Source organism: Elgaria multicarinata, chromosome 8, assembly GCF_023053635.1.
Source record: "Elgaria multicarinata webbii isolate HBS135686 ecotype San Diego chromosome 8, rElgMul1.1.pri, whole genome shotgun sequence".
Lineage (NCBI taxonomy): Eukaryota > Metazoa > Chordata > Lepidosauria > Squamata > Anguidae > Elgaria > Elgaria multicarinata.
Genome location: NC_086178.1, coordinates 83,530,529 through 83,558,482, shown reverse-complemented (window position 1 = coordinate 83,558,482; position 27,954 = coordinate 83,530,529). Strand labels below are relative to the sequence as shown.

At 39.6% G+C, this 27,954-nt stretch overlaps 2 protein-coding genes across 7 annotated transcripts in view; one reads left to right on the top strand and one right to left on the bottom strand.

Moving 5' to 3' along the window:
- Nucleotides 1–331: 331 nt before the first annotated feature.
- On the top strand, nt 332–24,468 carry NOC3L (NOC3 like DNA replication regulator). Of its 2 annotated transcripts, none has more exons than XM_063132894.1 (21): nt 332–424; nt 2,011–2,215; nt 8,089–8,209; nt 8,933–9,090; nt 9,187–9,249; nt 9,760–9,887; nt 11,264–11,425; nt 12,395–12,488; nt 14,068–14,243; nt 14,345–14,473; nt 14,744–14,875; nt 15,502–15,582; nt 17,490–17,590; nt 17,722–17,794; nt 17,869–17,932; nt 18,789–18,860; nt 19,211–19,392; nt 21,288–21,416; nt 22,794–22,891; nt 23,701–23,785; nt 23,893–24,468. In XM_063132894.1, exons 1-21 carry the CDS (start codon nt 416–418, stop codon nt 24,022–24,024), a joined length of 2,394 nt encoding a protein of 797 aa, XP_062988964.1. In that variant the 5' UTR covers nt 332–415; the 3' UTR covers nt 24,025–24,468. The 2 variants fall into 2 exon arrangements, with proteins under 2 accessions (XP_062988964.1, XP_062988963.1); XM_063132893.1 differs by having other exon boundaries at nt 8,086–8,209.
- A 1,120-nt stretch (nt 24,469–25,588) lies between these two features.
- Nucleotides 25,589–27,954, bottom strand: part of PLCE1 (phospholipase C epsilon 1) — a 140,806-nt gene continuing 138,440 nt past the window's right edge. For 2 of the 5 annotated variants that reach the window (XM_063132890.1, XM_063132891.1), the window contains one exon: nt 25,589–26,954. The gene's annotated coding sequence lies outside the window, so the exon portion shown is untranslated. The remainder of the gene's footprint in view (nt 26,955–27,954) is intronic. The other 3 variants (XM_063132888.1, XM_063132889.1, XM_063132892.1) reach the window with 2 other exon arrangements.

The following is a 27,954-nucleotide window of genomic DNA, read 5'->3' as shown; positions in this document are numbered from 1 at the left end:
GACCAGGTTCTGGAACTGCGCCCCTCATTCACGTTGAGCTGTTGCCCCTTGTGCGCGCGGACCTGGCAAGATGATGGAAACCCGAGAACCAGCCCCCAAAGTGAGCTGGAGCACTGAAAGATCTCTACCTCCGGCGCGTAGCAATGCCTGGCTGCAGTACTCCGTGGACTTGTGAAGGGCCACCCAGGGAACCCAAGCCGGGCCCCCGCTCTCGCGTTTAGGATTTCGAAGAGCGATGAGCCCTTTCCCTCCAAGCCAGCAGAGGTCGCTGTGGGCAAGTTAGAAACCGATGGTCTCGACAGATCTTCCGGCCTGGCTGGCGCTGAGAAACCAGTTCCGTCGCCTCGTGTGTCTGAGGCGTGTGGGTTTGTCGAGAAGAGGCGGACGCCGTTCACTTTTTTCTGCCGCCGCCATCATGAAGCCGGTGAGAGCGAGAGCGCGTGAGCAGGCGGGTTCTGAGGAGGGAAACTGCCGGGTTTCGTAACGTGTGCCTGGAATGGTGGGGCGTGAGTGGCAGTTGGTGGTGCCTGGGAGATGAGGGGTGAGCGCTGCCGCGTGGCGCTGTGCCAGAGGCCTGTTGGGGTGGAATAAAGGAAGGGATAGAGCATGAGGAGGAAGGCACGGTTTGTTGTTAAGGGAATGGCACATGAAGTGGGGACATACGAAGCTGGCTGAGTGGGTGCTTCTACTCAGGGAGATACAGTGGGGGGAGGAAGGGGATGCCAATAGTGGGGACATGGGTATGTTGCGTTCTTGGGATGGGCACAGTATGCAGAATCTATATGTTGCTTTTCTTCTACTTACCAAGTGCTCCAGGTGACTTACATCAATGGCAATACACCATCCGAAATAAAATGACCACGTGGAGCATGAACGTTAGAGCAGAAGAAGAGCCCCACTGGATCAGACTGCTAGTCTAGCATCCGACTTCCTACATTGGCTTACCTGATGCCCCTGAGAAGCCCACAAATAGGGCATGAAGACAATACTCCAGCCTTCCCCAATGTGGTGCCCTCCAGATGCTTTTAGGCTACAACTCCCAATGATGGTCATGCCAGCTAGGAGTTGCAGTCCAACACATCTAGCAGCCGTCATATTTGAGAAGGCTGAGACAGTCCTCAACTATCAACACTTCCTGCTAGCAGCTTCCTAATAGCAGGAATTTAGAGTCATATTACCCCTCAACCAGGAGTTTGCATGTAGTCTGTGGTAGACTTTAACCTCCATGAATTTATCTAATCCCCTGTTAAAGTCATCTATGTTGATGGCCATCTAAGTTGATGGGCATTCACATATTGTGAATTTCATAAATTCATTTAAACTGGTCTGTGACTGCAATACATTTGCAAATCAATTATGTGTTGAGTAAAGAAGTACTTTCTTTCTTCTGACCTAATTTCCTGTCAATCATAGTAAAACCTTTTTAAAAACACACACACTAGATGCTGCAATACAAATGTTTATTCTATCATCAGTGAATGAAAACTCTCAGAAACAGAACAGAACAAAATTTCACTTGCTAGTTGAAAGGTAGGTGGAGCTCTTTAGGCAGAGAATTCCAGCACAGAGAAAGCCCTGCTTTTAATATAAGGATATTAGGGTGCGGATAAATGTGATGAGTTGGAAAGTGTACAATGAGTGCCATCTCACTGCTAATTTAATTGTAATTACTTTTTATCTATTCACACCCCCAAAAAGCCATCATGTAATTTATTGCAAAATTTTGGGTTTTTTACTCTCTCTGCTCATGTTTATTGACTTATATTGGTAAAAGACTTTGTGCTTTAATCAAGTTCATTCCTAGACGTTTTGCCATCCATCCTTACTCTGCTGCTGTTACATTAGCTTAATATTGCTGTCTAATTAATTAATTCTTATGTGAGCCAAGAATCTTCCTATTTGTAAATCCTTAAGCTGTTTCTTAATGTTAGAAGCCTTGACTTAAAATCATGTAACGAATGCCAGAGATTTATGTAAAAGGTCAACTAACTTAACTCTTATTATCACCAGAGAAAAAATACCAAACGAGTTCCAAGCTTCCGCAAATTACTGAAGACAAGTAAAATAAAACTTGACAACAAGTTAAAAAACAAACAGTTCAAGCAACAGAGTACTGCTAAGAAATACCGAAAAGAACAAAGGAAACTTAGACAAGCTGTCAAAGATGTTGTATCTAGGGCACCAATGCCTTTGGATGATAAGAAAAAGCATCCAGGTGAGATTTATATGTGTGTGTAAGTAATGCGAACCAGGGCTTTCAGAGATAAGCATTTTATGGAACTGAATTCTTTGAAAATGAGATCACTTATTAAGGTAATTGTTCTAGGATTATTCACAATTTAGATTGTGATCTTTTATGGCAGAAAGTGCTTTTTTTGTTGTAAAATATTATAATTGTCCGGGGGCTTGAGAATAGGGCAAGCTATACAAATTTCAACAACAAAAAATATATGTCAGTGAGTTTCCATATACATGACATAGTTTCTTAAAATTAATCTTGATAGTGATAGACAATATAAATTATGTAGGTTATATTCCGTTTACCAGTGTTTTTCCCCTAACCCTTCGCAGCATTTTTCCTAAACATTTTGATTCTTATATAATGATGGTTTTATTGAGTGCTTATACTTGTGAGCAGCTTTTCTCAAAAATGAAGCTAAAATGTCTAAATTATAGTCAACTAACTGCCTGACTGAGGGAAGAATAAATGTCAAGAAAATAGATATTGATATCACTAAGTAAGCAATTGCATCAAATCTACAAAAACTCATGCCATAATAAATGTGTTAGTCTTTAAGGTGCCACAGGATTCTTTGTTTGAGATTAAACATGCTCCTCCTGACAGTGAGCCTGTCACTATAATGAGTCATAGTAATTCCACGGTAAATGTGTGCTCCTTGGTATACACCTGAGCTGAGGGCAATGAAGCAAGAGGGGAGACGGCTAGAACACAGGTGGAGGAAAACTCGTGCTGGGTCTGATCGAACACGGGTTAGAGCTCACTATCGAGCCTACTCTGTGGCGGTGAGGGTGGCAAAGAGACAGTTCTTTTCCACCACATTGAATCTTCTCAGTGTCGTCTGGCGGAGCTTTTCTGTGTAGTTCGCGGCCTGTTACACTCTGGGCCAGGGCATGAGATAGTTGAACCCTTGGTAGCACGCTGTGACGAGTTTGCACGGCACTTTGAAGATAAAGTCGCTCAGATTCGTCATGAATTGGACACCACACTTAATGCAGCTCCACTAGTAGAGGCGTTCAGAGCGCCGTCCGGTTCAGTTTTATTGGATGAGTTTCAGTTATTGAGGCCCAAGGATGTGGACAAGGTGCTTGGCCAAGTCCGGTCAACCACCTGTGTGCTTGCCCCTTGCCCTTCATGGCTCATTACATCAAATAAGGAGGGGATTGCTAGCTGGGTCCAGGAGGTTGTAAATGCCTCCTTGAGAGAGGGAGTGGTGCCAGCCTCTTTAAAAGAGGCGGTAATTAGACCACTCCTGAAGAAGCCTAATCTGGACTCAGATGATGTGAACAACTACAGGCCGGTGGCTAATATCCCTTTCCTGGGCAAGGTGCTTGAGCGGGTGGTTGCAGGACAACTCCAGGCACTCTTGAATGAAACGGATTATCTCGATCCATTTCAATTGGGTTTCAGGCCTGGTTTTGGAATGGAAACTGCCTTGGTCGCCCTGTGGGATGACCTCTGTCGGGAGAGAGACAGGGGGAGTGTGACCCTGTTGGTTCTCCTGGACCTCTCAGCGGCCTTCGATACCATCGACCATGGTATCCTTCTGGATAGGTTGTCTGAGCTGGGAGTTGGAGGTACTGCGTTGCAGTGGTTCCGCTCCTACTTGGATGGCCGATTCCAGAAGGTGGTGCTGGGGGATTATTGCTCTGTGCCGTGGCTCCTAAGCCATGGGGTTCCACAGGGCTCTATCCTATCCCCTATGCTGTTTAACATATACATGAAGCCGCTGGGGGAGGTTATCCGGAGATGTGGACTGAGGTGTCATCAATATGCGGATGATACCCAGCTCTACCTTTCCTTTTCATCAAACCCAGGTGAGGCAGTGGATGTTCTGAACCAGTGCCTGGGCACGGTAATGGACTGGATGAGGGCTAATAAACTGAAACTCAATCCAGACAAGATGGAGGTACTGTTAGAGGGTGGTTCATCTGTCTGGCGAGGTGATGTTTGCCCTGTCCTGGACGGGGTTGCACTCCCCCTGAAGGATCGGGTCAATAGTTTGGGGGTGCTCTTGGATCCAGAACTGTCACTTGAGGCACAGGTGAACTCAGTGGCAAAGAGCACCTTTTATCAGCTTAGGCTGATATACCAGCTGTGCCCTTATCTGGACAGTGATAGCTTAGCTACAGTTATCCATGCTCTGATAACCTCTCATTTGGATTACTGCAATGCATTATACGTGGGGCTGCCTTTGAAAACGGTCCGGAAACTTCAACTGGTACAAAACAGGGCAGCACGTTTACTAACGGACTGGCCAACAAGACCACATTACGCCAGTCCTTTTCCAGCTTCATTGGCTGCCAGTCCAGGTCCGGGCCCAATTCAAAGTGCTGGTATTAACATTTAAAGCCCTAAACGGCTTGGGGCCAGGTTATCTGAAGGAACGCTTCCTCCCATATGTACCTTCCCGGACCCTAAGGTCATCCTCAGGGGTCCTTCTCCGTGAGCCCCTGCCAAAGGAAGTGAGACAGGTGGCTACCAGGAGGAGGGCCTTCTCTGCTGTGGCACCCCGGCTGTGGAATGAGCTCCCTAAGGAGGTTCACCTACATTATATGCTTTTAGACGCCAGGTGAAGACCTTTTTATTCTCCCAGCATTTTAACAGTCTATAAATAAATTTTAACTTGGTGTTTTAAATTTGTAATTTTGCATTGCTGCTGTTTTTATCTGGTTGAGCTTTTATATTGTATTTTATACTATGGTTTTATACTGTTGTTTTATACTTTGAACGTTTTTAATTTTTGTGAACTGCCCTGAGAGCTCCGGCTATTGGGCGGTATAGAAATGTAATAAATAAATAAATAAATAAATAGTCCACCTTCAGTCATAAGAGGAATATTTTTTTCTTGATTCTACAGGAAGATTGCCATTTAGCCTCTCTGAATGTTAAATTTCAAATTCAGAGTCTCTATGTGCTTGTGATGTTTTTATTTAGATTTATGAATATAAGAAGAACTCTGTTGGATTGGGCCAAAGTTTCATTTAGTCCACCATTCTTGTTTTCTGCTAGCCAGCTGGATACTTCTGGCAAGTTGCATGAAGGCAACAGCCCTCCCCTATTCTATGTCCTTAGCTCCTGGTATTCAGAGGTGTATTGTCTCTGGACTTGAAGGTTTCATTTTGCTGTTAGGGCTAATTATTGCCTAACCTACCCCATGACTAACCCATCCCATTTAGAAGGTTTGTGGCACATGAGTAATGCTTTGAGTTACCCATTTGATAGATTGGGATTACCACATCAATGGTTAAAGCAGGGGTGAATAATTTGTGGCCCTCCAGATGTTTTAGCCTACAACTCCAAGCATCCCTCACCATTGGTTCTGCTGGCTAGATTGATGGGACTTGTAACCTGAAACATCTAGAAGTCTACAAATATACTCTTTATAATTAGTCTTCATGTGTATTCTTCAAGGTGATAAAAATGTCCAGGTACTCAATTTGTTGTATGGGAACCAGATGTTTTTCCTCGAGGGAGTGTTTTTGTTTCTATTACAGCGGCTGTGTTTTTCCAGCATTCGAAGAGCAATATATTGTTGCTATGGGTATTTCATATTTTTTTCACTAACTGGTGGCTCCTTTATAATTTGAAATGCTATTTGGAATATGGTTGCGGCCGTATCATAGGCAAGACGGAAGTACTGTGGGTGAGTGGTTCCGAGTCCAGAAAATGATCTCATTGCCTGTTCTGGATGGGGTTGCACTTCCTCTGAAAGATCAGATTTGTAGTTTGGGGGTACTCCGAGATCCATTATTGTCACTGGAGGCTCAGCTTGGTTGTTTCATCATCGTTTGAAACTTAATATGGCAAAGACAGAATTGCTTGTTTTTCCTCCCAAACCTTCTCCCTATCTTTCACTCTTTATTACCGTCAATAATGTTACACTTACTCTAGTTGAGGACGCTTGTAGTCTTGGTTTTATATTTGACTCCTCATTCTCCTTTTTTCCTCATTGAGGTAGTAGCTAAGTCCTGTTGTTTTTTCTTATCTAATATTGCCAGGATCTGATAGTTTCTGTCTGACTCTTCTGCCAAGACTCTTGTTTCATGCAGTGGTTATTTCTTGGCTGGACTATTGTAACCGTCTTCTGACTGGCCTTCCTTCTTCTCACATCAGTTCATTGGTTTCTATTCACCACTCTGCTGCTAAGATCATTTTCTTGGCTCATTGCTCTGATCATGTTACTCCACTTCTGAAATCTCATTGGCTTCCAATTCACCTCGGAATCCAATATAAGTTTCATCTGTTGACTTTCAAAGCTTGTCGCAATCTAGCTCCTTCCTATCTCTTCTCTCATCTCACATTATTAGAACTCGACTTTGTTCTTACTTCCACACTGTTTTTTTGTCCCCTGTGCCAATTTGGTGCATTCTCTTCCCTTTCTTGTTTTATTATGATTTTATTAGAATGTAAACCTATGTGTTGTTGTTTTATTCTTTTACTATGTACAGCACCATGTACATTGATGGTGCTATATAAATAAATAATGTGGCCACGGCAACTCAGATTGCCTTTTACCAACTTCAGCCTGCTTGTCAACTATGGCCTCTTCTGGACAGGAATAGCTTGGCCATGGTGGTACAGACATTAGTAACCTCAAGACTGGATTACTGCAATGTGCTCCATGTGGGGCCGCCCTTAAGACTGCTCTGGAAGCTGGTGCTAGTGCAGAACGCAGCGGCATGGCTGTTGTCAGGAGCTGCCTCTTTTCAGCATATAACTTCTTTGCTGAGGGAATGCACTGGCTACCTATTGGCTACCAGGTCAGGTTTAAGGTTTTGATACTAGTGTACAAAGCCCTAAACAACTTGGGACCAGGATACCTGAGAGAGCGCCTTCTCCCTTACCATCCTACCCAATCACTGAGGTCATCAGAGGGCATGCTCCTGGTGGTTCCACGTGGACCTGTGGCCCAATTGGAATCCATCAGGAGAAGAGCCTTTAGTGTAGTGGCCCCTTCTTTGTGGAACTCTCTACCCATGGAGGTCAGGCAAGCACCAACACTAGGCTGGTTCCGGCACCTCCTGAAAATAACTCTGTTTCAAGAAGCCTCCCTCAACTGAGTAGCCACTGTTTTTCTGGTTCCTTGTTTTTAAATTGAACAATTGTAATTTGCTTTTTAAATCTTCTTCCTTTTACTGTTTATATCTATGTTCACCACTCTGGAATCTGTGTTAGATATTTGTGCAATATATAAATATTGTAAATAAATAAATAAAAATAATGGATAGTACCCTTGATATCACTGATGATGATACATGACAGAATTCCTTATGCGTACATTGCATTCTGACTAATCAATCCGTCTTGCAAAGAGGACACAGAAGCTAAGAAAGAGATTGTTCAGGGCCAAATCATGGTGCAACATAATGTGAGCGAGCAGTGAGGGCCTGCTCCCTTCTTTCTGTCCTGTGTGTGCCATTTACTCTTCTGATTCTGGTTTGAGGTAAACCATAGTTTGCAGTTTTGTCTGAATTGCCGAAGTATGGCTTACACTTGCCCCACTAGCCAGGATTGGAAACCAGTATTTGGCCTTGCATACCTGGGCTCCTTGGAGAAAGGGCAGGATAAAAATGTAACTAAATTTAGAAAACAACAACTATTGCTTCAGAGCAATGTTGAGGTGGAAAAATAGAATTGCGTTATAAATACATTGTAGTTGTGTACTCAGAGTTTAAAGAGTATTCTTGTATATTAATGTTTATTTCTTCCCTTCTCATCAAACTAGCTTGCCCCATTTTATTTATTTGGTGCTGATCTAGGAATACAAATGAAAAAATTAAAAAAGGATTTTCATCTGCCTTTTATGTATTAGTACCTCCGATATTTTTTTTCATACATTTCAGCAGAAAGGGAGGAAGAGGAAGAAGAGGAAGCTCTCCCTCTTGATATGATGGATGAAGATGATCTGAAATTAATGGAAGAGCTGGCTCAAAAGGCATCCTTTATAACAAGAGATCTGACTTCGAAGTAGGTGTTTACAAATTGGACAGCAGTGAGCTTTGCAATACCTTTCAGCAGGACTTCACTCAGCATGCACTGGATGTAAACAGGATGCAAAGTTTAGCTAATAATACATTGTGTTGGTCTCTCAGTGTCAGATCTCAAATGCTAAGGGCCTTGACAGTACTGTTTTACTATCCCGAGCCATATTAAACAGTATTCCCTTTCTCATGTAATAATATGAAGTGGCAATAGCAGTTTTTTTAACTCAAAAGTATGTGCTCAAGTACTGCAACGGGTAAGTGCGCAGTTTACGGAGAGAAGAAGGGTTAAGGGCAGACGTTTGGTGCATTAACAATAGCATGGGTAGTTGCAGAAGGAATGTTGTGCTTTGCAGTGATGTCATAGGCACCTGTGACATTCATAGAATCCCCATCCCTATGATAAAGCATCTGTTAGAAAATTCCACTGAAGCATTGTTAAGGCAATAGGGTCTGCTTAATTAAACGCTAACTGCACAGACTCCATTAGTAAACCACAGCATTTGAAAAGGCCTCAGCGGCAGGTGGTTTGCCCATTTGTTTATTTTAAAGATGTCTAATGAAGTAGATTTATTGAGAAATTTGGATTATATTTTCAATGTAAATGTTCCTTCACAGTCCACTTAATAAACTAAATATTTTTAAATGTAAGAGTTACAAATTACCCATATGTGAAATCTGATGAATTGATATGTCTTTCACTTTGTAGTGAACCTGTTCATGCCAAGAAACGTAAGAACGAGAGTGTGATTGAGAAATATGAGAAGATCCCAAGGCGCATGCAGACTGAGCCTGAAAAAGAACTCATTCATCTGCTTCCCATCAAAGACAAACGTGGAATTATTCCACAGACCATGGAAAAGCCAGGTAAGATATAATCAGGATTGCCAAGCAAGCTGCCAGTTTAAGACCAGGACTGTTAGTGCTATTGATTTTTTAAGGGGCATATGCTCTCTTTTGCAGTTGTCAATACTGAAGAGGACAAAGAAGAAAAGGATACAGCAGAAGAAATGGAAGTAGCACAAGGTAATGAACACCTAAAAAATAATAAAGTTAAAATATTAATTGAATTTTCATTCAGATACTATTATTTTTCTTGGAATGCAGTAGTGTAAATTACTTAATTGGTCCAGAGAAAATGTTGTGGTTTGTATTCCTTAGTGGATTACTGGTTAGAAAAAGTAAAATACGTATAATTGAGAGCAATGGATTTCTCTTAAACTGCTTCCAGATGTTGCATTTAGGGAGTCAAACTAAGTCTGAACAAAAAAATGATCCAGGCAGTTCATGAAATAGAGCAGAAGTTTAAACTATTGTTTAAAGTCTGTGCTGAAACACAATTAAACCAAAACAACAAGCCCAACCAGCACCCAAATGATTTTCACTTGTTTAGAACAGGGATTGACAGAGGGCTGATGGGGATACCAATGAAAGGTGGTCAACTCTTCTAATGCCCACCCTTGCCAGTTCTAGTATGGAGGAGTTCACATGTGTGTACACACATTATCTAAGAGATGAACTGTTTTCCTTCATCAGCTGTTGAAGAGCCCTTACCTGTTCTCACTGCTGAAGAGCTGTTAGTTTACAGGAGAAAAAAGCTACAAGAGAAGAAGGTACACATAGCTGCCTTAGCATCTGCTATCCTGTCTGACCCAGAAAATAACGTAAGTAACGTTAGATTTGCTTTGAAATTAGCCAATTAAAAAAGTAAATAAATGTGTATTTCATGCCAGTTAGAGTCCAAAGTAGCAAGTATTTCATAATTACTGCAGAAAGAAATGTTGGATTGCATGACTTGGCACAGTAAGTCTTACAAATGGCTTCTGTGCAGCTATCAATACTTCCATGCCATAGACACTGTCTATGGATTAGAAGGGACAATTCCAATTCCCTTTTTGTAAATTCTGTTTATAGTCTTATACTTGGATGCTATTGGAAATGTTTTCTGCATTGCTGATGTTTTATGTATAAAATCAATTAAGAGTATTAATTTTGCTTTCCTTCTCCAAAGACAGGATCCCCCCCCCCAAAAAAAAAACATTTTTCTCATCCTTTGGGAGGATGTTCTTTAAAAACAAAGTGTTGTAACAACCAGACAGTTAGTACTTCAATGTAGAGATTTGGTCAAAAAACATCTCAGAGAGGAGGCAGAACTGCCTTTCTGCCCAAACCTAAAATGTTAGCCTGGAGAAATGGGGAGAGCTCATGGGTTCTGGATCTTTCCCAGTGGAGATAGAGCCATTGGGATGGCTGCTTTTTGGAATGTTGAAAACAAATGTGGCTGGTTGGTTGGGAAACAAGTGGGGCTGCCTTGCAAGCCATCTAAGGAAGACTGAGAAATAGGCTTAATGTGATTTGGCAGTTTCATTTTATTGTAGAAAGTTGCTGCATTAGGATAAATGCCATTCCCCAACACTCCTAATTTTATAGACAGTGTGACTGCAGTTTTTGAAGAACCCAGAATCCTTTTACAGATGTGAATTCACTGAAGTTGAAAGCCTAATGTGAAAAATGGGATGGTCTCAGAGAAGCCGACGTTGATGAAAAATGTTCTGAAATTTGAGCGTTGGTATCTCTCATACCCCTCCCTTTTGTGGGGAGGGTGTGTTTGTTTGCCATTTCTACTTGGGTACATGTAAATGTCCTTTCTGATGAAATTCAGGCATACCACCACTTAATTATAAGTTAAAAAGCAGCTATTTCACATAAAGGCACACTGAAATATTTGTAGCTACATGAGTATCTAAAACAGCCTTTCTGAACCTGGGTCTCCAGATGCTTTTGCCTGCAGCTCTCATCAGCCTTAATTAGCATGTTCAGGGATGATGGAGTTGTAGGCCAAAACACCTCAAGGTACCCAGGTTGGGGAAGGCTGATTTTTGCGTTGGTGGTGGTCTTAGACGTTGTGTGCATGTTCTCTAAAGCTAGCAGTTATAGTGGTCTTTTTGTTGCTCCTCACTTACAATAGCAGTGCATGTTTGAACTTTGATTAACCTATGCTTGCCAGTGTGTATTTCATGGGCATGTCATCTTTGAGCAGATAAAGAAGCTGAAAGAGTTGCGTGCAATGTTAATGGAACAGGATCCTAACGTGGCTGTGATTGTGCGAAAGCTGGTGATGATTTCTCTGTTGGAACTATTCAAAGATATTACTCCATCTTACAAAATCAGGCCTTTAACTGAGAGAGAGAAAAACACAAAGGTGAGGCAACAGTATTTTTAATAGTGGCTTAACATGAAGTAGGGCGAGTCAGACAATTCTTTTGTATGGAGGGATAAAAAGTAGAACTTTTTTCACAACTCAGGATTTTTCAGCTCAGTTGTTAAAATATTGTTGTTTTCCAAATACGAAAATGTAACCCTCTTATCAAAACTGTTGGGTAATCACTTTTCTCAAATACTTTTTGATAATTGTGTAGTGCTTATTGCCGTGGGAATTAACTTGGTCTGCATGGTTGTAGTAGTGGGATTGTTGGATAAGTCTAAGGAGTTCCAGGTTGAAATCCCTGCTCAGCCAAAAAAAACTCTCTCAGCTGACTTACTGCACAGGTTATGGGGGTAAAAGGTCTGTCTGTGGAGGAGACCCAAGGGAAACCAGCATAAAAATACCATAAATTTGTGGAAGATGTGTAATTGCCAGGTAAATAAGAATCTGGGATTTTGATGGTATAACATAACAATGCAAGATGGTGAAAATAGAAATAAAGCTAAAACCTGAGAGCCTTAGAGGTACCATTTGCTGCAGATTTAAGACAATTGTCCTTGAAGTGAAGGTGCTCCCTGCAGCAGATGCATCTAAGCAAGTTAGGTGAGGTGAACTTTAGCTGTGTGTTCCATTAAATGAGAGCTTTCACATGACCCCTGAGAATGTAGAACAATGAGGATAGGGGTTCTGCGGTTTGTTTACATGTGTAGCAGAGATATTTTCAGCAGAGGAGTCAGAGTCTTTTTACTGTAAATATTTTATTCTTGGGATTTTTCCAGCTGAATGAAAAGATGCTTCCCAGATAACTTCTGCATTCTTGCCATGTGCAAATCTCAAGCAGTTTTGCTGTACTATAAAGAATGTCTGAAACAGAGTCACATCTTCTGAAACTTAAAATGATTTATAATTCTCACACATTAGATTCATGGCAGTATATTTCTCCAATATCTCTCTGTTTGTCCTCAGGTTAGAAAAGAAACACAGAAATTAAGAGAATTTGAAGAAGGCCTTGTGAGCCAATACAAGTTTTACTTAGAAAATTTGGAGCAATCCGTGAAAGGTACTACATGTGGTTGGGAGTGAGGAGAGGGGAAAGAAACAATTGACATGTTTGATTTTTCTTACAGGAATGCGCAACGGGAAACATACCAGTTTTTATACATGAGTAGTCTCATTAAAGCCATTGAACAATCAACACCTCGTTATAAGTTATATGGTTGTATTTGAAAATGCATCTATGTGTGCCAAATCACTGGAATTTTCTGCTTCCACAACTATTTTAGGGACAGTTTTCTTGAATTTTGAGTAATTTTTTTTATCTGACTTTGCAAAAGGGATTTTCCCCCCCTGGTGTTTGCCATTGTTTGTTTGTACATCACACATTGGGCATTCCCTCATGGAATGGTGAGAAGATAATCTTTCTCTTTTTCTCTGTAAATGACTACTCTTATTTCACAGGTTGGTTTTGCAATGGAGGGTATGTCTCCCCTCCCCCTTTTTTTGGCTAGGGTTTTCCCGGCTTGATTGTACTGAAAAAGAATTAATGCTACATTTTGTAAGTGCTAATTTTGAATATGTGAGAGCCAGTGCTCATTCCCTTCTCTAAATGGTCTGCAGTATTTCTTTATGAGAAGAGGTGTTCTCTCTATCTTGCCCCCAAAGAGTGTGAAATTACAAGATAAAGAACTTTTTCACAGGCAAGGCTTAAATTTGGCACATTTCTGGAATCTATACATTAAAAAATTAATCAGCTTTTGCTGCCTTATCATTGTATGGGCTTTCATTGTGTAGGCCACCTTGGAGGGCTTTTGGCCTTAAAGGTGGCCTAAAAATATTTTAAATAAATGCACTGGATTTTAAAATGCTCCCATTCAATTTTGATTTTGCATTTACAGCACTCACAAGTAATGTATTTGGGCTTAAAGGCATTTTTAGTGTCACTTGAAAACAATGGTGTCTGTTTCATCTATTACTATATGCTGTGGAGTCCATTTATAGTAGTCTCCATTTTGAGGCTTCTATAATCCTGATGTTATGCTGAGAGTATTTACATAAGATTCCTGCAATCCAGGTGTGGCTTTGGTTTGCCTTAAGTGTCCTGGGAAATGATTCAGTGAAGAGAGCTGCTAGTCTATGAGCCAAGTTTTTAAAGACAAAACTTATGAAAAACAATGTTAAGTCTTCTTCCAAATACTAAGATAAAAAAAATTATCATGAGAAAAATGTTAGGACGAGGAACCTTTGGATTGTATCCAATTCTATCATTGTGGTAGTAGATGGAGCTCCTGCTGCACAAGGAACCTCTACCTGGTTTTGTGGGATCCCCCCCTTCTGCCTCAGCTTCCTGTGACACAGCTCACCCTAATCAAGGGGGTGCCCCGACCCTCAGGAGAGAATTTTTGGAGGGCTCTGGAGTAAGGAGGGTATGAGGAAGCCAGCTTAGGCAACCCCTGTTCCACTAGTGTGATGCTGGATATGACCCAATGAATATTGAAAGGAAAAAAGAAGATGATTTTATGTGTGTCTTGCAATATCCCTGTAATAAGATTTCTTTTTTTAAAAAATTATGGAACAAAATATTAATAACTAGGGAATTTAGCAGGGGAAAATAACTCAGCTTTGCACAATGTTTCACTTAGATTGGAAGCAAAGAAAGGTGAAGAAAAGCAATGTGATTTCGCTAAAGGCATACAAAGGCCTTGCGGAGATTGCTGTGAAGTGCTTGTGCGAGCTGTTGGTGACCCTGCCTCACTTCAACTTCCACAATAACATTATAGTACTGATTGTACCACTCATGAATGATCCTTCAAAACAGGTAGGTGTCGCATATTGCCTGTGATAGCAGTGTTTACTATTACACTGAAAAGTTTGATTTTTCAAAACCAAACCACTAAATTGAGACGTTCAATTTTCCAGATCTCTGAAATGTGCTGCGATGCAGTAAAGAGCCTCTTCAAGCAGGATAAGATAGGCTTTGCCTCACTTGGTGTGGTGAAGGTAATTTCTGGCCTTGTGAAAAGCCGGAATTATGATGTTAGACCTGAGGTACGTTTCTGGGTGTAGGTTTTTTAAAGGTGGTTTTGTTTCTCTCTTATATGGAGCAAGAATTAACAATAGGCTTTAAATATTTGTATCAAAATATTCCCAAACAAAAGCTTCAGTTGTGTCCAGGTTATAACTCTTTCAATTTTTCAAGAGTTATTGGCAAGGATGGTGGATAACATATGTATATGAAAAAGACGTTATCTCACGTTGTTTTGCAAAGCTTTCACTTTTAATAAAATTGATCAATAAATGCTTGTGGATTGTTTTTAGGTGTTAATGACACTACTTCACCTAAGAATTAAGGAAGTAGAAGTAAAAAAAGATGCAGAAGACATTACCCTGAAGAAGAAATTCATGTCCTATAAAGAAAAAAGGAAAAATCTGTCAAGGATGCAAAGAAAGGTATTTTATGCTGTGCTGAGCAATCATCTCTACAATTTTGTTCAAAAATGAAACTGACTGCTTCTCTATTTGTTTTGGCCTGAATCCAAGCAGCTATGCAATATGTTCCATTGTCCAAGGATATTTTAAGTTTTTGTTTGTTGAACAGCATTTCCCTGTAGCAAATCTCTTTTGACACTAATAGGACTTTCAGAAGCAGCTTGTGCTATAGCCTGGTGAGGGAGTAGTTGCTGTTTGAGAGGAAATGTAACACACCCTCATCTCCCCCTGTCCCCTGGATATGCTTGCATTCTTGGGTTCCCCTAAATTAGGTATTGGGGTTGTGTATTGGGGCCCTTAATCATTTTATTATATTTGAATAGTTGTAAAACACCCAGAGAGTTCAGCTATTGGGCGGTATAGAAAAGATACTACTACTACTACTAATAATAATAATAAGGATTGTGTGAATCAGGAAGTAACTAATTGAATGAATCTAAGAGGAAGGAGAGACATGTGGCTCATTTCTGACCAAAGCATGTTTGGAAAATTGGAAATATTACATGTGAATTGACCAATGACTAAAAACTAATTTTATCAGTACTGCCAGGATTTTAGTTGCCTTATAAAAATTTGTGCATTTGCAGTGGAAGAAAGCAGAAGAGAAACTGGAGCGAGAACTCTTAGAAGCAGAAGCCTCAGAAAGTGCAGAGAAAAAACTGAAACTGGTAACTTTCCCCCCGTCTATATGTAATATGTCATTGGATGTAATGTTATGCACCAGTAAAAAAAAGTCCAGATCCTGCACCTAGAACACAAGGGCTGATAGAATTCTATCTCATTGCATTGGTGTTTTTTGCTCAATACAATAGTTTAGAATGGGGCTGAGCAACTGGCTGCCTTTGGCCTAATTTCAAAAGCCCTCTGCATATGATCAGTTCAGGCCACTGGCAAGAGACCTGTCCTTCCTTGGCTGAAAGAGAGTGAGTGGCAGAAAGAGAAAAGGGGTGGTTTACTCACATTGGCTCCTGCCCTGCCCAACAGTGTTTTTTTGCCCTGGCACCACCAACATGCGCCTCCCAAGAGATCATTCATGAGGATGTGGCCCTAGGCAGAAAGAAGTTTGTCCACCCCTGGTTAGAGAGTATAAGAATGAAATAACACATTAGTGGTTGTCAGGATCAATCTCCCTGGTGTAGATCATGAATCAGATGAGGAGGCTGAAGAAGAAAAGGGAAGACCAGCTGAGACAGGAAGCGGGGGAAGAAATTATCTAAGACTCTCCAGGAGTCAAAGAGAAATCTTTTCAGGAGCTTATTGAAGAGGAGGCCCAGGCTCAGAGATGCCCCTTCTCCCCTTCCCTGGGAACTCAGCCTTTGTCGGACAGGGAAGGAGCATTGGATTTGTGAGATCCCAGAGTTTGCCACAGGGTCAAGTGGGCAGAGTTGAGAGGATATGGGAGGTAGTCCACTAGACTAGTCACATGGCAGAAGTTACAGCTTGAAGACCCTGCCTGAAGGAGGGTTCCGGTAAAAGCATTTCGGGCATGGTGGGAAACTGTCCATTTAGTTGATCGGCAACTACCTTGCTTTGTTAGGCTAATTAAGTTTAGAGGATAGCTCCTAGCATTCAAACTCCTTTCAAGTGTGAAGAGGTGTCTGTTTACTGAATAAAGCATTGTAGACTGCACAGTAGATCTCTTTAGGGCTTCTTCACACAAGCAAAATAAAGCATGCTCCTGACTGGCCACTCCTGGAAGTTCATGCGTCCTTTTGACAACATCGGCATCAGCCAGGACGTCTCCCGCGGCTTCCCCCCATTATTCCATTATAGATTAAATAAAAGCTGGAATAAACCCTAATGGCGCGAAATAGGCAGTGTGTTATGTGCTACAAACTTGCCGAGGAAGGACTTTCCCATGTCTGCAATCGAGGGGGAAGAGGGCAAAATGCCTCCCTGCAACAAAGGGAGGCAGATCTGATCCCCCACTCCACCAAGAGCACCCCTTTAAGTTCAGTGGGGCTTACACCCAAGTGAGTGTGCTGAGGGTCTTCTATCTACTCAGAAGTAAGTCCTGGCTTTCCTGGGGGCTGCAAGGTAACAGTACAGCAGACTTCCCCTCCCGGCCTTTGCACACGTGCCAGGAAGTGAGGGAGGTGCTCCCTCGATTCAGACCTTTAAAGGAGCCCTGGGAAACAGCAGGATCCCTCTTCTTGTCACCCTTTCCCTCCGGTGCAATGAGCTCATATCCATCGCACCAGGAAGCACAACAGCCCCGGATAAATAGCGTGATTTCCTTTAGTATAGAGATGCTCTTATTGTTTCGCATCCCAGCAGGAGGGCTTGGAATCACAACTGTGGTCTGTTTATTCCTAGCATTTCTATAATTGCTGGTTTATAGCATTGGGAATTACAGAAATGGCTGCTGTGTCCTAGCCTTCATTATTGTAATTCATAATGTTGTAAACCAATAATTAGAAACTGATTTTGCAAGGAACTATTGGGTTGTTGGGGGGGGGGAATAAGTAGCTTTGTATAAATGGCTTCAAAATTTGGTTAAGCAAGGAGAGAGAGATTAATTAAAATGAAGTCAGAATATTCAGTATATGTTCATTTGTGCTGTTTTTCCCTACAGCACACAGAAACCTTGAATATCGTATTTTTAACTTACTTCCGAATACTGAAGAAAGCACAGAAGTCTCCCCTTTTGCCTGCTGTGTTGGAAGGTCTTGCAAAGTAAGAATTTCAAAGTAATTTTGAGTTCGAATTCTTAAAGTTACTAACTTGGCATAGCATATTAATTTAAAATTGAAACAGAATGAAGCTAAACCTTTTGTAAAATCCTGAATTTAACTCTCTGATTTTAGGTTTGCCCACCTCATAAACTTGGAATTTTTTGATGACCTTTTGGTTGTTCTGCATTCTCTTATTATGTCAGGGGTAAGTTTATCTCCACTCTAATGAGATAATGACTCTTGGTCTATGCCTTTGTGATTAATTTCTTGTATTTCTAGGTGTTAAGCCACAGAGAAGGCCTGCACTGCATCCTTTCTGCTTTTCACATTTTGTCTGGTCAAGGTAGGTGGATTTGATTTACATATTTTTATGGCTTTGGCTTTTGTAATTAGCTTGAATTAGCCTATTGCTTTGCCTGGCAAACTTGGGAGTAATGAAGGATGTAGCAGAAAGGCCTTAATGTCTGTTAATAACCTGGAATCTGTCTCCAGCCAAGGAAATAGGATAGAGTTTGGGGGAGGACTTAAAGAAGGCAGTTTTCAGTGGTTTTTTGTTGTCTACTTTTGGTTTTGCTTTTTAAGGAATCTGTGTTGTGATCAGCTATACTTATACTAATGTAAATCCCATGTTGCCATGGGCGCTAGTAGTCCTGCTTCTTTCCTGCTGTTTTACCCCTCAGTCCCCTCACCACATGAATGCAAATGTGGCTCCTGCGTAGTCAATCCCCCCCTCCAAAATGTGCATGTGGCACAGCCCTCCCCTTCCTTGTGCACTCTGATTGGCCGCCTCCATCCCTTTCTTCCTCCTTACCAGTGGTGGCAACAGCCTAACTGCATGGCTGCACCAGGGCCTGTCTTTGCGCCACACTGATTGGCAAACTAGGGCTGTCGGTCACCTTGCTTGCAGAGGGACTGCCCTGCCTGTTTGGTGCAAAGGAAATTAATTGCTGTTAAAGCTCGAGCTTTCAAAATGTTTGCATGTTTGCACTGCTCAAGCTTCAGTTTAAAACAAAAATGGGCAAAATAGGTCTGGTAGAACTCGAGTAATAAGCCATAGACACTTCAATATTTTTATATAGATACTAAATACTAAATCATGTAGAGTTGCTTCTAACTTCTTGCTACTTGGGGAAGTGGCATACTTAACAATATTTTCAAGTATGGAAACGAACTTACTTTACTGGTATTATTTTGGGTAGGTGATGTCCTTAACATTGACCCTTTGAAGTTCTATACGCATCTTTACAAGACATTACTTAAACTACATGCAGGTAATTCCCGATTTAAATATGTTGACTATAGCTGATATTTTCTGATTAGCCAAATGTTGGGGATTTGTTTCATGGATGTGGATAGCTGTTTAATACCTTAGTTTATGGTAGTCTTCCAGTAGTTAGAGCTTTTTAGTGACAACATGTATTACTTGGCCCATCAGTGAAGAAATAATTTTTTAACTAAACGTCAATGTAAATCCTTACTGAAATTCTGCAGTGTGTCCTCCTTTGCTAAATAACCAATTCTTAGTTGAATAAATTAAAGGGGCAGGGTGCCTTTTATTTTTCTAGTAATTTTCTGCATATGTTTTTATATTTAAGTGGGTTTTGACTTATTTGTATTTAAGGTGCTACAAATGAAGATGTGGGAATAGTGTTGCAGTGCCTGGATGTAATGCTCACCAAGCGTAGAAAACAGGTGTCCCAGCAGAGAGCTCTTGCTTTCATAAAACGCCTTTCCACTCTAGCACTCCACGTTCTTCCAAATGCCAGCATTGGGATCTTGGCAACCAGTAGAACATTAATGCATGTAAGTTCTTATTAACATGGTTGATACATAGTAGACTTGTGGATATAGTTCTATTGAGAGATCTTTCTAGTATTCACCGAGCATTCTCCCCTTGTTTTCTTTAGTTTTTCCTTCTGTTATAGACAACCTTGCTCATATCTTTGCTCTTTATTACATTGAATTTAGTTTTTACAGAAAATAAACCTACTGGATCAGCCCTTCTTTCTCAAGGAATATGTGTGACCTTTTCACTGCAGAAGGTAGTAGGGGCCGACATGGATATCTACTACAGATGCTTTCTGAAGGCCCTGTTCTGACGACACGCTACGCTGCAGTGGTTAAGCATTTTGACCTAAACATTATGAATATGTTGTGTAAACCATTCCCAACCATGGTGGCTACATAACCACGGTTTAGACATGTTTACTAACTATTTGCTTCAAAAGGGTTAGTGGCCTAACCATGGCTTAGTGTATTGTCTGAACAGGCCCATAGAGAATGTATAGCTCTAGGGGCTGTGCAGCTGAGGACTTACAAGATCAATATGCTCACAACATTCAGCTCTGTTTCTGCTCTTCAGTGGAGCTAAATCATCTGAATCGATATTTGAGAGCAGTGATGGACTGAATGAGAATGAATAAACTAAATCTCAATCTAGACAAGATGGAGATGTTAACGAGTGGGGGCAGAGTTGGTGTCTCCAATAGATTTAGGAGCTTGGCTCCCATGAATAACCAGATGTACAGTCTGCAGCAGTCAACTATAAGAGTACTTTTTACCAGCTTAGGATGGTATGCCTGCTGGATGCTGGCCTGGACCTTGTGATAGATAACTTTGGTAACCTCCAAGCTGGACTACAGTAATAAACGCTACATGGATTTGCCTTTTAAAGGCTATTTATAATGTTTTAATCTTTGTAAACCACCCAGAGCACTTCAGCAATGGGGTAGTATATAAATGTAAATCATCATCATCAGAAATTTCAATTTGCTTAAACTTTGGAAGAATGCTAAATAGTGAAAACCAAAGGGAGTTTCAACAGCAGTGTTGAAAAAGTTACAGTTGGCTCCCAGTTAGATTTTGGGCAATAACTCATAGTGGTGGGTTTAACATTTTAAAGCTCCAATGGCCTCAATCACCATAGTTACCTTAGGCAAGGAGGAAGATAAGGCTAAGATTTTTGAGGAGGCCTTGCTTCAAGCCTCATCTTTATTCAAAATCAGACTGGTGGGGGATAAGGAGTCTTTTCAGAGGAATTCTTTGGAATTCCCTTCTCAAGAGAGGCTGGTCTAGCCAAACCAGGTCAGTTCTTTCCTCACTTTCTGGATGTTTAATAAAGAAATGTTTATATCAAGAATGACTTAGAGAGTGAAGCTGATTATTGGTGCGTGTGTGTGTGTATATACGTGTTAAAATCTAAACTGGTAGTATTTTAATTGCTGCAGTTTAAAAGTGGTTGTTGGATTCTAATTTTAAATAACGTTGTTTGGATTTTAATTGGAATTCCCTGGCTATCGTATTTGTTGTCACATCTGTTCTTTTTTTTTTTTTGGTGTGTGTGTGTATGTATCCCCCTGAAGGTTTATTATTTTATGTTGGTGGGGATACAAATAAAATGCCTATAATGGAATGAACAAAATGGTCCACATATCAAGTATTCTTACCATATTTTGGAAATTACTACAGAATCCATGAGGATTAAATGAAAACAGATAATCTTTGTATTTTAACAGGCTACATAATATCCACTAGGCTACATATATTTTCAGGGACCTTGAATTTCTTACATCAATTATTACTTATCTATTTTGGCCCTGATTATTTTATTCTCTGATGCAAACATGGCAATAACTGTAATTATTCCATTTTGTGTGGAACTCTTTTTTAAATTAACTTCTTGGATAATGGCGTTCAAGGTTTTCCCAAGGACTGATCTTCTCCTAGACAATGAATCTCAAGGGAGTGGACTTTACCTTCCTGAACTGGAAGAGCCGGAGTACTGTAATGCTCAGAATACAGCATTGTGGGAATTGCATACTCTGCAGGTAAGTGTCATAGAATCTAACCACTTGTTGAATTATTCTATACTTGTAGCCTGAGAAATCTTTTTTCTCTTCAGAAGATTTTGGTTTTTTTCAAGAACCAAAATGTCTAGGTTTGGCTTCTGTGGTTTCACAGAATATTTTGAGCGTCAGAAATCTTTTAATATTGATATTCTTTTAATAAGGCTTTTTAGCTCCACAATCCTGCTTTGCCCATTCCCATGTTTGTTCCCTCTTTCTGAATATGCTAATTACTGGAAAAGCAATTAACTGTACTACATTTGAGTTACCTAAGCTCTCTTCATTTCCTGCTACTGACTCTTTTGACCCCCAACATTAAATCCTTTTGCCACATAATCCAGGTCCATGTTTGATACTAAGGGAATCAATGAGACCATCATCCAATATTAAGCAAATATTTTTTGCATTAAAAGAAGAAGCATGAAACCCCAAATCACACAAAACCATTTAGTAATTAAATAGATGTTAAAATTAGCATGCCATCCACCCCATTCCATTCACTGCTGTTACTTTCTCCTTCCCCTCTGGTACTTGTACAACATAGAGAAGGGGCAGCTGCCATTTGTGTTCCTCTCTGTTTTCATGTGACAGTACCAATGGCCGCTGTTATCTCCCTCAATGCCACAGGCTTTTAAACTCGAAGGGAGAGTGCCTCGAGCTAAGCCTTCAAATGCAGCCCTTTTTGAAGGGCTGTGCTATGGAGTCTAAGGGGCAAAAAGGCATTACTTTAAATCAGCATATAGCAACTACATACTTCTCTTTGCTTTTTTCTCTAGAGTAAGTACAGAGACCCCAATTCAGATTGGGACCCTAGCATGGCAGTAGGGGAGCTTTTAAGATATGGATTGGTCTCCTGCGCCCACTCAAGAATAAATAACTTAAAAGGACATAACTGCTATTAAGTGCTTTAAATTAATGTCTCTTTTGGCCTTAAATATATGCCAGTCTGTTGGTTTATGGAGGTTGCTCACTATGTTGTGTCACTTGAAGACAATATTGATGCCCCAGACAAAACGTGTGGGCAAGCTGACTTTTTATAAATTGCATCAATATTGCTCTTTTACTGAATACTGATGCGTTTCTAGTTATTTTGTTGCTCTTCAATAACTATGCCTGTTTTTAGATTACCACTAGCAGCTATGTTGAATGATAATTGTTGGATATTTAACTCTGTTCTTGGGAAAGGCTTAAGATTACCCAGTCATACCTTTCTAGCATATTTTGGAATGTTTAAATCAGCTGCTTTTAAAGCTAATATACTTTTGATTATTTTTTAGGTCAAATAGTTAAATATGCATTAATAAAGGGGGGGGGGAATGCAATCCCCTTAATTGGTCATTAATAACCACCTTTTTTCAGAGGCACTATCATCCAGTTGTTCAGAAATTTGCAGCTCATCTTGTTGCTGGTGCTCCAGCTGAAGGATCAGAAGCTCTTGAACATGAATTTAGTCGGAGGTGAGAGAAATGATTGTACTTATTTTTAAAAGTGTGGGTAAATGTTCAAAACATAAGGGAAAAAAAACCAGGAGTTTTTTTGGCCAGAAAAAATGGTTAATCCACTTACGTACATAACATGCTACTTTACAATACAAGACGAGCTGCTACTGCAAGCCATGGATTGTAGAGTGGGTAAGAGGCTATCCCCGCTGCACACTGGTTTTGGACATAGCAACTCATGATGTGGTTAATTAGGGAAATACTGAGTGAGGAAAACAACCTATACAGCACCATTTCACCGGCTGGTTTTCCATGAAGTCAATAGCTCCTCCCTCAGAAACTAGCCTTTGAACTTTAAATAGACTTCATATAGCTATCCTGTTTAATTGCTGTTGATAGACAAATCTAGTTTCTTTTCTTTATTAGAGAAGAAACTAGATTTATTAGCATCTTTATTATTCAATACTAGTCTGAGTGGGAAATAAGTGATTAGATCTTTTAGCATTGTGTACAATTTTCAGTGTCAAGGTTTTTGTACGGTAATCTTGGATTTGATTATTAGTGATAAGAAAGTAGGAGGTTGTGTAGGAGGGAGACATATATCCCTTTCTGCAAATCTTGCTCTTTTCTCTCTTTCAAGTGTTTCTGCTTCAGTTCATAGTTTGGGAGGGCTTAGTTGGGTTTAAGTCTGTTCAGGTCTCCAATCTGAATTCATTTGCTTAAAATTCTATGGTGTCTGTGCTGCATTTCCCTCAAATATGTATCTAGAGCACAAGTTATTTTTTCAAATAGAATATTAAAATGAGACGTTTGACTGTCTACTATAGGTCACCTACAGAACTTTTTGAGGCCTACAGTATGAAAGGAATGACTTTCAATCCCCGTGTTGCATCAGTTGTACCCAGGAAAAAGGTACTCCTCACAGCATTCTCTTCTTAAAACACTTAAAATGTGATATTTTATCTTGGGCTTTACAGTTTACTTTAAATCTTTGAAGTTATAATACTTGTTCATTTCAGGGTAAATTTTTACAAGGAGAGTCATTTCTGAATGAAGACTTGAATAAACTGTTTAAGATTCTTCTTGAAAAGCCTGCTGTCCAAGAAGCCCTGGATTTTGCTAAACATTTAAAGGCATCACCACTATTATGAGTATATTACAAGCCTATGCAATTTATTTAAAAGAACCAAATGTATGAAAGAAACAGTGACCTGTTCTACAAAGAATTCAAATTACATTTTACTATGGCTGCTAGATTTTCAGGAATGAACGAGCACATAATGGAGTGGCACTTCTGTGTGTGTTGTAGTCCCATTTGATGTAAATGTTAGGATGTTCTTCAAGAATTCAGGAACCATGGATTCTGTAGTGAACTTTATAGCAGTTTCTAATCCGCTCAACTTTGAAGTTTGCTTCAACTTATGTATAATATTATTTAATATTCTCAATGCAAGGTAATACTTTTCCTAAAAGAAAATTTAAATATGGATTGACTCCTAGAAATTTTTTTGATTGTAAAATATATAAAGCTTTTTTTTCCATTTCTTTTTTTTAAAAAAAAGATGATTCTGGCCTGATCATTCTGTTTGTATATTGTACAGGAGTATCATTCTGTTTGTATATTGTACAGGAGTATCACAGATACAAACTTTAAACAGGTGCTGAAAAACAGAGGTGCAAGATTATTGTCTTCATCCCACAGTTACATGTTCATTTTCCATTTTCAGTAACATAACTATGGCTTTAGAGCCTCAGCAAGTCCTAAGCTGTAGGAACTCAAAATTAAGTTGGTGTGTTATAAGCTATTAATTTTTGGTTTGCCTATTATCATATTTTTAGGCCCAAGTTATATTAGCTGCATCTTTTTGAGGCTAAAGTGTGATAGTCAGAACATCACAATTTAAAGTCAACCATTTGCTTAAAAAAATAGCAGGTGGGATGATTTGGTATTTTTTCTGTGGCATTTTATGCACTAGATCATGTTAGTTTCCGTTACAGATCATTGGTTCATGTACTTCTGGTTGTAGGGAGATTGTTAAAGTTAGATATCACCTGTCTAACCAAAGTAGTGATATTAATGGCTAAAAGATAGAGAACCATGAGCAGGTCTAGTGCATACAGGGACCCATCAACACAGTTACAATCTCAGGTCCCCCTCAGGGGGGCACTATCTGCATGTATGTGTGTGCAAGCACGCGCACACACACAGCTGTGTTCCTTATTAGCTCCTTTAGTAATATATTTACTTTTTTCCGGTCACAAACTATTCCTCTACCAAATCTCATGACTAAACATAAACAAAATAGTCTTCTCTGCATTTAAGTTTTGACCTCCCTTCCTTCCCCTTTAACTAAAAAAATATTTATAATAATGAACTAAATTTGTTTTCTTCCCCTCATAATAGCTTCCTATTACTTCCTATTTGACGTGAAGGACTCTTTTTGTACCAGAGGTGAACAGTACATTTTGCAAGCACTGAGAATTAAGCTTTGTAGAATATCCAATCTGATTATGACTTTACATTCCATTCAGGTTCAGATTGTTTTTCAACGTTTTGCTTTCTTTGAACTCCATTTAACTGAACAGGCCTCTCTTGATTTATTCATACAAAATGATCCTGGTGAACAAGCAGGTTGCTGAAGGCACCACAAAGCCTGTTTTCATTATGGGTCTGTACTTAAAAGTAAGTCTTATTACAAAGTGACTTACTCCCAAGGAAGTAAATATAGAATTGCAGACTTTAATTTGTACTGTGGTTATTAAAAGAGTAAGGCAACACCAGTGACCATTTCAGTTCTTGCGTGCTTTATATGGGTAATGTTAAATTGCTTTTAATAGTATATTAACAAAAAGAAGAAAAGTTACAGCCAGTGCTCACAGACAAAAAAACTTCAAAAGCCCATGATTTTGCAAACATATACAACTCTTTACAAGTATTTTTATGTAAACTGAAATGGCAAGATTTATACCAAAAATGAAACTGAATAATATACTATGTTATCTAAGTTTAAGGGAGGGTATTTTCTTTAAATAAGTCTATCAATTACAGTAATGGTGAAAATATTTTCAAACTAGACCCTTGTACTTTGACACTACATTGTTGATGAGAGGTGGTGGGTTAAATTAAGAACTCAGAAGTAAAACTTTGTAGTTATTTTTCCCCCTCAAAACATTTTTACTTTTGGTCAACTGAGATATTAACATACAGATTGTGTTTCCTGAATGTACTTTTTATTAAAATTAAACACCTATTTCTCAGTTTAGAGAAGATAAGTGGAATTTTCTGTAAAGATACGTAGAATTCTGTAAATCAAGGCATGATAAATACATTATACAATGGCACATACCTTGGAATATTAAAATAAATAATTATTTTTAAACAGGAAAACTAGGATGCACTAACACTGCAAGAAGAAATGTTGTTCCTAATCAGTAAAATATGTTTTCTGACTACTGTACACTGACATTATTTAGAAGACAAATCAAACTGTTTATGTTCACCATACTGACATCTGTGAGTTTCAATGTATCTACACCTGCCTATAATCACAAAGTGTGTATTTAGAAGGAACTTTTAAAAGTGCATTATTTTTATGTAACACACCACAGAACATCCTCTGTGTTACATCCTATGTAACACACCACAGAACAGCCTTCATTTCCCCTTAAGGTGTTTACTTAAAATCTTTTGTTCTAAAAGGGCAGGTTTTTATTTGCAAGGGACAACATAAGGTGCTTGCTTTACCCTCCCATCCAAAGGTAGTGAATATGAAGGTAAAAGGAATAAGTTCTGCATTCTTCCAAAGCCTCAAACCCATGACTTTGCATTCGCCATTCACAGAACTGGCACATATCATTTCAGGTAGCCTCTAAGTTACGCCTGTACTGGCAGCCAAGCCTGAACCAGGGCCTCAGCTATGAGTTTCTCCAGCTCATTAACATTTGTCTCTTATTTAAACATGTTCCAGTTACAAATGAAGGACTGCTCAAAGAAGAGGCTGAAGAAGTGGGCGCATCTCCATCATTTTCTCTGCTTCTCTCCACTTCAGTGTGGCTTTTTGTGTCTTGTATTTGTAATTCCCTATAGTCAGAAAGAAACAATGTAAGGTTTAAGCTTGAATTGAAATTACGTAAGTGGGGGTTTGAGTTCTTTGCCAAAAAAACCTTTAAAAATATGCAATTCTAAAAAACAATCACTCAAATGCTGTTGTCAAATGAATTGGCACAATCTAGCAAAGGTGGTTTAACTTTCTCCTATTAAAATCAGGGCTTAAAATAATGGAAGCTTTTCAATTGACATATAAGAGAAATAATTAAATTAGTTCAGAAAAGGGATTTCCTTGGAATGATTAATTGGGCACAACAAATTTATAACAAGCATTCTCTATATTGTGATTGTCTGGAAAAACCCTTATTGGGCACTACTAAGTGTGAAATATTGCCATCAGGATAGGTTCTAATTTTGACTCAATGGAAAGAATAGTCTACCAATTGCTTCTTTCCCTTTGTCTCTTATTAGTGCAACAATCTGAATACTCACAAACTCAATCACTGCTTTTAAAACTCAGCTAAAAACTTTTCTTTTCCCTATAGCCTTCAAATATTGAGTTTGTTCTGACTCTATTCTGTTTAGCTTCACCCTACCCGGTGCCTGTTTACACTTCCCTGTGCCTGTTCGCATTCTCCTTCCCTCTTTATTGTTTACTACAACTTATTAGATTGTAAGCCTATGCGGCAGGGTCTTGCTATTTACTGTGTTATCTGTACAGCACCATGTACATTGATGGTGCTATATAAATAAATAATAATAATAATAATAATAAAGAAGGGCAAACCATTGTAACTTGGTATATGGAAATGTATTTGAGCACACAATTTCTAACTAAACCACAGTACTTGTTAAAATACTGTACATCATAAATACTGATAACGAAAGACAGTAAGCTTGCCACCATGTTCAGTAAGGTTCTTCAGTGTAACTTTTTGAACGTCTCTTACTGATCAGGGATTTATTACTCTGCACTGTTGCAACTTAGCAATGCTTGTGCAGTTTGTGTATTCATCTTTAGAATCCCATTAAT